The 9670-nt window shown below is 31.0% G+C and overlaps 1 protein-coding gene across 2 annotated transcripts; it reads left to right on the plus strand.

Annotated features, from left to right (window-relative positions):
* The first annotated feature begins 1568 nt into the window (after positions 1-1568).
* Positions 1569-4888, plus strand: LOC106313234 (beta-glucosidase 45-like). 2 transcript variants are annotated; one of them, XR_001264330.1, is made up of 12 exons: positions 1569-1748; positions 1897-1966; positions 2258-2316; positions 2395-2470; positions 2884-2958; positions 3034-3121; positions 3205-3457; positions 3546-3661; positions 3781-4039; positions 4113-4180; positions 4306-4414; positions 4546-4634. XR_001264330.1 is itself a non-coding variant. In XM_013751001.1 (12 exons), the coding sequence occupies exons 1-12, from the start codon at positions 1593-1595 to the stop codon at positions 4730-4732; spliced, it is 1551 nt and encodes a 516-aa protein (XP_013606455.1). In that variant the 5' UTR covers positions 1569-1592; the 3' UTR covers positions 4733-4888. The 2 variants fall into 2 exon arrangements, 1 of the variants encoding a protein (XP_013606455.1); XM_013751001.1 differs by having other exon boundaries at positions 4113-4215; positions 4546-4888.
* The last annotated feature ends 4782 nt before the right edge of the window (positions 4889-9670 follow it).

The raw sequence follows: 9670 nt of genomic DNA on the forward strand, positions 1-9670 counted from the left end.
CTAATCCTTGATAGATTAGACAGAGAGCCTTCTTGTCTCTCTTCCTTGAATCTCTCAAACCATCCTTTTGTGTTTGAGATAAACCACCATCATTTTCCGGTTCATTGAAGCCTTTCTCAACTATCTCCCACACATCATGTGCTCCTAAGATAGCCATCATCCTAAGACTCCAATTGTCATAGTTGCTCTTAGTGAGCAATGGAACTTGGAAGGGAACACCATTGTTTTCCATCTTCAAAATGAACTCGTAGCTCTGATACCACTTTGTTGGAATGAAAACTTTTATAAAGATGGAGAAAGTGTTTAAATGTTTGAAGAGAAAGAAGTTTTGTGAAGAAAAAAACTTTTATAATTTAGAAGAAGATTTTTATTACTTAGATGATTCTTACAAACTTGGATATTTCTTGGTAATACAAAATGAAAGGGGAGTGGAGGTATTTATAGCCTCCAAAATACAAAATATCTTACATATTTTAATCATAAATCTAGAGAATTCTACCATAATATCTAATATTTTTTATTATAATTATCTAGATAATTCTATGAGAATATCTAGATTTTTATTCTAAGGAGGTGGTGGATATTTCTAGAATTTGGGCTAAGTTTTGGATCAACACATGATTAACCCAATAATGTTTGATCCAAAGTTTATTTTTCAACAAAGGGGAAGATGAAATGGAAGGGAAGATGGTAGAGATAACTTTAAGAGAATGGATTTGATCTAAAGCTCTTTCTGGTATTGAGAACCACGAAAGAGAAACAGAGCTCTAGAGAGGATCTTCTAAAATTTGGGATAAGTTTTGGATCAACACATGATTAACCCAATAATGTTTGATCCAAAGTTTATTTTTCAACAAAGGGGAAGATGAAATGGAAGGGAAGATGGTAGAGATAACTTTAAGAGAATGGATTTGATCTAAAGCTCTTTCTGGTATTGAGAAGAGAAACAGAGCTCTAGAGAGGATCTTCTAGAGAGAGAAACTTCCTTGCATGTTTTCGATTCTTGTTTTTGGTGTCTCGTTGTCAGTTTTATTAATTAATCAACAAATTATGTCATGGCTTCCCTCATATTTTGAGGGGGAACAAAGAATAACGTGACTGATTCTCCAAACTGAAAAAAAATTCTTGAAAGACCTCTGAGAGTGGGTCTTTTGGCGTGTAACTCGGTTGGTCTTACATGCGTAAAAAATAAAAATGAACTTGGGGTGTTTACTTGTTTTACATTATGTAGAAGCTTATTTATATATATACTTGGTTTGGTTTACATTTGGATGGCGATCAACTAAATTTCTTAGATTACTTATATGTATACACACAACTCGTTCAAAGAGTATATTTAATTGAGTGGTTGATCAATTCCTAAGGTCTCCGTAGTTGATTATTTCTCTTCGAGGTGAGAGTTATTTCTTTATTGTTAAATCATCAATTCCCAATATAAGAAATAAAACTAGCCTATAAATTAATTCACAATTCCGAATGGATAATTTTAATTTTAATTAATATCTTATTAATATAAATATAGTACATATACACAAAAGACCACACCACCAAAGCTGACAAGACAAAAACACAAACCCGGGAAACCAGACAAAATGAACAATCTACCCATTTTCGTATTTATCATCATATTACAAAGCTTAATCTTGTCTAGTTCTTGTCTCTATCAAAATTCTTCACAAAATATATTACAAGACTCATCTCCATTTCCTTCTGATTTCCTTTTTGGCACTGCGTCTTCTGCTTACCAGGTACTTCCTTTTTTCTTGTTGATTTTTTTTTTGTTGAACAAATCTTTTTTCTTGTTGATATCTTTTGTGATCGTAGTTCTTGTCGTTTAGAAGAAAACAAATTTCAAATAAACTTGATGACTTTTTGATTATTATTTGATGTGAATAGTATGAAGGCGCGTTCTTGACCGAGGGGAAAGGATTGAACAACTGGGATATATTTACACATGAAAACCCTGGTATGTATTGATCCCTGACTTGATTCGATATATATGTTATACGATATGAGATAAACATCAACATCTTTAAACAGTCCAATTTTCCATTGTTCTTATAAAAATTAAAGTTAACTTTTTTTGGCAAAGGGTTAAACTTATTCGCGTTTTAACTTATATGAAGTATATATTATAAATATAATATATATATATATATATATGTATGTTTACAGAGCTATTCGGAGCTATAATACACTACATATGTATGGATATCAATATTAGTTATATTATGTTGACAATGTCAATTTATTCCAGGAAAAATACGTGATGAGAACAATGGAGACATGGCTGTGGATCAATATCATCGATTTAAGGTCAAACAGATTTCTAAACAACATTATTTTTTCTAATTTAAAACGTGTTTCATATTAAATTGTCTAAAATGGTTACAGGAGGACATCCAGTTAATGACTTCCCTTGGGGTCAACGGTTACAGATTTTCAATTTCATGGTCTAGAGTCTTACCACGTAAGAACTTCATTTTTCTTAATCAAAATAAACTCATACTTCCTATGTTTCATTATAAGCGCCATTTTTAGGTTTCGGCACACGATTTAAGGAAACAATTAATTTTGTATATTTCCTATAAAAAAACATTATTACCTATACACCTAACCATATTTCAACCAATAGAAAAATAAATTTTGCATATAATTAATAAATTTTGCATTGAAAATCGAAAACGGCACTTATTTTGTAACGAAAAAAATTCTCTAAAACGACACTTAATATGAAACGGAGGGAGTAGTAATTAGTTAATTACTCAATTAGTTGGTCTACCATTACTCAATTCGGTTCATAATTATATATTCAAGGATTACCGACATGACGAAATCAGTTAGTACTACTATAAAACAAAAGGTTTGTTATCTGCGAGACAGGAGGAAGATTTGGAGGCATTAATTATTCGGGAATAAAGTATTACAACAGATTAATCGATGCTCTCATTAGTAGAGGTAATAACTATAATTGTTACTTATTTGAACTAATGAAAATACAAAATATGATTTACATTGATTAAATGTATCCAGGGATTAAACCATTTGTGACACTGAACCATTTGGACTACCCTCAAGAACTTGAGAATCGGTTTCAAAGTTGGTTAAGCCCGGAGATGCAGTAAGTGGCTTAATGAAATCTCTAACAAATCAATTTTTATTATCAAATATTAATATTCTCAAGTTGAACGTTCCGTTTTGTAGGAATGATTTTGGGTACTTGGCTGATATATGTTTTAAACATTTTGGTGACCGAGTTAAACATTGGACAACATTAAACGAACCAAACCAACAAATAATCCTCACCCATCTAAAAGGCACCTTTCCACCGTCCCGCTGCTCCTTACCGTATGGAAACTGTAGTCAGGGGAACTCGGAAAGGGAACCATTCATAGCTGCGCATAACACGATCCTCGCACACGCAAAGGCGGTTCACATTTATCGGAGTAAATATCAGGTAACTAATGTACCAGTCAATATGATATGTATATAATCTTAATTGTTATTTTGGACTAATACTGATAGTAAGTGTGACACGATTTAAGGTAAAACAAAGGGGGATCATTGGCATTGTGGTGCAAACATCATGGTTTGAACCCATTAGCGATACCATTGCAGATAGAGAAGCTGCAGAGAGAGCTCAATCTTTTTATTCCAATTGGTATGTTCTATTATGATTACGATGATCTAAAATTCACATAGATATATATATATATATATGTAATTGAAATACTATATTTTCTTTTATATATATACCTTACATGCTACAATATATATCAGGATTTTAGATCCAATTATATATGGGAAATATCCAAAAGAAATGGTGAATGTACTTGGATCGGCCTTGCCACGGTTTTCTAGGAAGGAAGTGGAGAACCTAAAACAGTTAAGATTAGATTTTATTGGCATTAATCACTATACAAGTTACTTCATTCAAGATTGCTTGTTCACAACTTGTAATGCTGGAGATGGAGCTTCTAAAGCACAAGGATTTGCACTGAAGTTAGACCGAAAAGGCAATGTTTCCATCGGAGAACTTGTAAGCACAATTTTGAATCATTTTTCTAATTTTGTACTTTGAAATTTCCTTCAATTTTTGTTTATTGTGATAGACGGATGTAAACTGGCAGCACATTCATCCTGAAGGGTTCCGAAAGACATTGAACTACCTAAAAAATAGGTACCACAACATACCGATGTTCATAACCGAAAATGGTACAAGACCTCAAGATTTAACCAATTTTCAGGTCATGTTTCATATTTGTTTTCAATGTATATTGACCCATTTGGGATTGATATTTGCAGGTTTTGGAGACCTGCAAAAACCCGAGACAACACTAACAGAACTTCTAAATGACACAAAAAGGATACAATACATGAGTGGATACTTGGATGCTTTGCAGTCAGCAATGAGGTATAGAGACTATTAATATGATTTATTTAGTTAACCTTTGATTTTTTTTATCTATATATCAAACTGATATTTACATAGATATATAATACATAATCTATTAGTACAATAACTCTTTTGTGAAATTTGTGTAGAGATGGAGCAAATGTGAAGGGCTATTTCGCATGGTCACTATTAGATAACTTTGAGTGGTTGTATGGATACAAGCTTAGATTTGGGCTATTCCACGTGGATTATACAAGTCTCAAAAGAACACCGAAACTTTCAGCTTCATGGTATAAAAACTATATTGGAGAGCATATTAGAAGAAAATATTATTAGACATAAATGTCTGGTGTTTTTAGCTTATGTACAGCAAGAAGCTCATTGCCATCTTGTGGTACTAATTGAGCAGACTGGTGTCACAGCTGCGGTTTCTTTCTCACCAACTAATATTTTTCATGTACTATATCATAAATCTCCAAATTACAGTAATCATTGGGAGGAAAAACTGACAAGAAATGTTCATCATTATTATTTTTTCTTTTTATAATGATGATAAATGGAGTTTTGGGCCACTGACAACCAAAAAAGGCATAAAGTTCATGTCCACATGTGCATCGTGGAACTGTGCGAGTCTGTGACAATTCCACACGTGAATCTTCAACAATTGTGTCATTTCTCTCCTTTCTCAACTATCACAACTACAAAATCTTCTACAGACAAAAAAAAAATAGAAAGGAAGCTATGAAATATCTGGTGGAGTAGCAACAACATTCACAATTTGCCACTTGATAAAAGTCGCTTAATAATTGATTTAATAATCTAGAAGAATCGTATAATTTGAGAAGGAAACGGACACTAGCACAATTCACCGCTCTAAATATCATCCATTCATCTCAATCTCTAGTGGAGCAGTAATGGATTTTGTTAGTTGATATAATGAAATAAAACAAATGGTAAAGTTCTCTGGTTTATCACCACTTCAATCATATCACCTCTGACCATATCACCATTCTAAGCACCACTCATCCCGTCTCAACCTCCCCAAACAAAAATATTAGTTATATTTAGTTTTAACATAGAAAATTTTCTGAAAATAGAATTTGTAAACCAAAAACTTTGTGTTTATAGATATCTAATATTATCAAAAAAAAAAATTGTCATGCCTAAAAAACAAAATAGTTGAATGTCTTTAGCCAAATTATATTAGATTATTCTTTTTACCTAATATTTTATTATGAAAAAGTCAACTTATTTGATACTTATGCCTTTTTACAAAAAAAAAAAACTTATTTGATACTTTATCCAGACAATCCAAATTACCTAATATTCTATCTGAATAATCAAATTATTCGATGTTTCTATCCAGAATATCAAAATTACTTTAAACCCCGAAGTAAACCATAATCAAACCAGATCATAATTGGACCCAGATGTTTTCAGAGTATTAGTTGTTTCCCTATACTTTACCACTAGGATAAGATCCGCGCCTTGGGATTAAGTTATTATTTTTATTATATTTTGGAGAATGAAACAATAGTTTGGCTTCATTTGGATTACGGGTGTTCAACCCGGATATCGGGTTAGTTTCGGTTCGGTTCGGTTTTTTTCGGTATTTGGTTAGTAAAATATAACTACTATTCTAAATCAATATTTACTTTGACTTTAGTCTTTCACATACTTTTGAAAGATTTCAACTGGACGACTAAATTGATCAGCCAATCTTGTTGCTTTAAATCACAACCTATTTTTCTAGGAATAGTATATTTTGTATAGTTATTTATTAAATAAGAATTTATAATCATACGGTTCTATGATCGTTCATATCGTTTTATAACAAAATATTTAAATCATCGATAACAAAATTTTCAATCTGAAATCTTTAATAAATTTATAATTTATAAATGTTCTTGAAAATTCATTGAAAGTTTTAATATTAAAATATTTATGTAATCTTATGGTATATAGTGTTTAATATATATATATATATTTATTTATTTTATTATTAAATGATATTTTTTACTCATATGTTTTTAAAATCATGTGTATCTTCTTATAATAAAAATGTTAAACCAATTGATCATTAATTTTTAACATAATAATTTTAATAGTTTTAGTCATTTATTGTCGTTTTTAAAAATTCAAAATATAACATATACGAAAAAATCTAAATTTTATTTTTATAGCTAATTTGATTGTTTAATTTATTTTAATAATATAAAATTAAACAAAAAATGATGGAGGAGATATACATTGTTATCAAATCTTTATTATTAAACTCATTAATTGTCATATATATATTAGTCATTTATGGTAATTCCGTAGGTTTTATTTAAGGAAAGAAAATATCATATCATATCATTATATCATATAGTTTGACCAACTTATGTATCTAACAACATATAAAAATCGAATGTGGACCTACTTATTTTTCAATTGAATGTAATTGACTACCTAATTGAGTGCCACCTATGCATTGGGGCCTCTTTTAATTAATACAAAATTGAGGTTACATCTTTTCAAATGTTCCTCAATTAATATATAAGGGATAATTAAACCAAATAGAATCGAATTTTAAAAATACACGGATAATTCATATAACGATATACCTAAAATAACTGTAAACAAAAAAAGAGCAAACCAAAACTGAACCAAAACTTGAAAATCCCTTAGTTACACGTCAAAAGTTAGAGTAAGTCCAAATATCCCAGGAGTCATCTCATAAGACTGTATTTTACACATGTTTCTCGTCTCTTTAGCCAGTCTTAATTTTCTTAAATTTGAGTTTTTGGTGTTTTGGGTTTCCAATTGATTAAGGTTTGTGTCGTTTTGCAATTCAATTTTTTTCATTGTGGATTCACGGAAGCTGACACTAGACAAATCTGACAAAGACAATTAATGGAGAAAATCTATCTAAATTATGAGAACTGTTGTTGTGCCATTGTAAAAGGGTATTAGAAATTTGCATGCTAGTGTGAGTACGGGAACGACAAGTTATTGATACCTTGTGCATTTCATGGTTTTAATCATTCATTTTGTGTATATAATGATCATCTAGACTACAATTTAGGCATATTTAGGCGGCATGTCCATGCTTTATCATGTGTTGGGAATCCTTGTCGGTGATTTTGAAGACATTTGAGGGGTTTTGAAGTAAAAAGAGTGAAGATTAGAACGCAGACCTTTTTCTCAGCTGAAATGTCTTGGTGACCTCAGTGTAGCGACCATAAGGAGTCGCTAGGACGTTTTACGGGTGCACCTAGCGACATTTGTAGCGACTAGGCATGGTCGTTACAAGAAGACTGCACGAAAATGGCTGAAAATGGCCAAGTGTCCTAGCGACATGGTCATAGCGACTTGACTTGGTCGCTAGGACAAAAAAACGTGAATACCTAGCGACATGCATAGCGACCATGTGAGGTCGTTAGGGTCCCCAAGAATCCCCACTACTAAGTTTTCTAGCGACCTAAGTGTCCTAGCGACCTAAGTATCATACCGACCTAAGTGTTCTAGCGACCTACTTGTAGCGGGATGACCAAGTCGCTACAAACGAAAAGATTCAAGTTTTAGTGGTTCAACTCAGGTTTGTCAGTTTGACCCGGTTCATTTTTAGACTTTTATAAATACTTTTTAGTCCTAATTTTAGGCTTTATTTTGTTTTCTCTTAAAATACATTGCTACTTTGGTGAAAGCTTAAATCTTTAGTAATCTAACCTTTTTCTTGAGTAAATTTGAGTTTATTTCATTTTCTTAACATGATTTCTCTTGAATCTATCAAGGATTCAAGGTTAATCATGAAGTCTTGAATCTATCAAGGATTCAAGGTTAATCATGAAGATTAGTGAGTAACTCTTGTTGGATTCATGGTTAGGGTAATTAGAGTGATTGAGTAACATCTATGGTGTTTAGTGTTAGATCTATATGTTTCCTTGCTTTGAATGTAATTAGTTCTAGATTATTCTTGATCTCTCTAATTTAGATCTAAAGACATTTCACACCCGAAAAAAAGTGTTTGATAAAATGTCTGAACAAACTTTGTTTTTCTTCTCTTAACCGATGGGAATTGATGTTAGGATGTTTAGATAGTTATTAGATTTGTTCTTAATGATTTCTTGATTGAATTAAACCAATGAAAACTGATGTTTGATGATTGATTACAAATGAACTCTTATCTTGGGAAAGAACTTGTTTATAATTGTGATATTGTTTCAAAAACAAAATTGTGATATAGACTTAAGGAAACCTTTTGATTGAAAACTTGTCAACCTAGATTGAATCTTAATCACTTGAAGTCAAATGTCTATACTCATGAGTCTTATTTTCTCTTATTGATTGAAATTCCAGTTATTTATCTTGTCTTTTTCTTGTTATTTTGTTCATATCACTTCACTATACTGATTGCACTTAGATTAAGCATTTGATTTGTATTCGCATTTTTGAACAAATGATTTAGGATTTGATTGATACTCTTTATACTACTTCGATATTTGGACTGAGTGATTAGTCATTATCAGTTATTTACCTTAGATTTGAAATAAGTTAGTCTTGGTATTACTAATGTGTCATTATAATTATTATCGCTAATATTTTTAATGTGGAAAAATCTTTAGTTTTCTCTATGTACTTCATATGTCAAAATCTTACAAGATATAATCGGTTTCAAACCAATTTTACTAAAACAAAGTATTTAAAATACTATATTATGCAAATGACACTAATATGCATATTAGTTTTACCAAGTTGTACAATCATTTAAGTACAATTTTGTAAAACTATAAAACTTGTTGTCCTAATTTTACCAAGCTGTGCCTTGACAATAGTACAATTTGCTATAGCTAGTACAAAGTTTTGCCAAGTCGTAGAATCGTTTTAGTACAACTCGGTAAAATTTTAAAACTTGATAAAAATGTAAAGCTTGGAAAACTGCAGTACTTGATAAAACTGTAGAACATTGTAAAATTATAGAATTTTGTAAAAGGTTAGAACTTGGCCAAACTGTACACTGATTATTCAGATCTAATATTTTTAAATTCAAAATTGGATATGGGAGAGAAAACAATAAATCAAGAGTACGAGAGTATGTAAATAGTAGAAATAAAAAGATCAAAAGTTTCTCTATTAAGAGTATATGAGACTTTGGTCCGGAGAATACTGACGTCATGCTCTAAAAAATAATACTTTCCCCTAATTGGTGGCTGATCACTAGCTTTATTGGTTCTCATCTTCTTGAATTAATTATCCCAAGCAACATCTACATCAGTTTTTCATCTAAGTATC

This window comes from Brassica oleracea, chromosome C1 (assembly GCF_000695525.1).
Source record: "Brassica oleracea var. oleracea cultivar TO1000 chromosome C1, BOL, whole genome shotgun sequence".
In the NCBI taxonomy this organism is placed as follows: Eukaryota; Viridiplantae; Streptophyta; class Magnoliopsida; order Brassicales; family Brassicaceae; genus Brassica; species Brassica oleracea.

What these genes read in the sequence shown, in the direction of transcription:
- LOC106313234 (XM_013751001.1), top strand. Translation starts at nt 1,593, where the DNA reads ATGAACAATCTACCCATTTTCGTATTTATCATCATATTACAAAGCTTA. An exon ending in ATGGTCTAGAGTCTTACCAC is followed by an intron (nt 2,471 to 2,883) that starts GTAAGAACTTCA and finishes TCTGCGAGACAG; the next exon opens with GAGGAAGATTTGGAGGCATT. An exon ending in GCTTTGCAGTCAGCAATGAG is followed by an intron (nt 4,415 to 4,545) that starts GTATAGAGACTA and finishes AAATTTGTGTAG; the next exon opens with AGATGGAGCAAATGTGAAGG.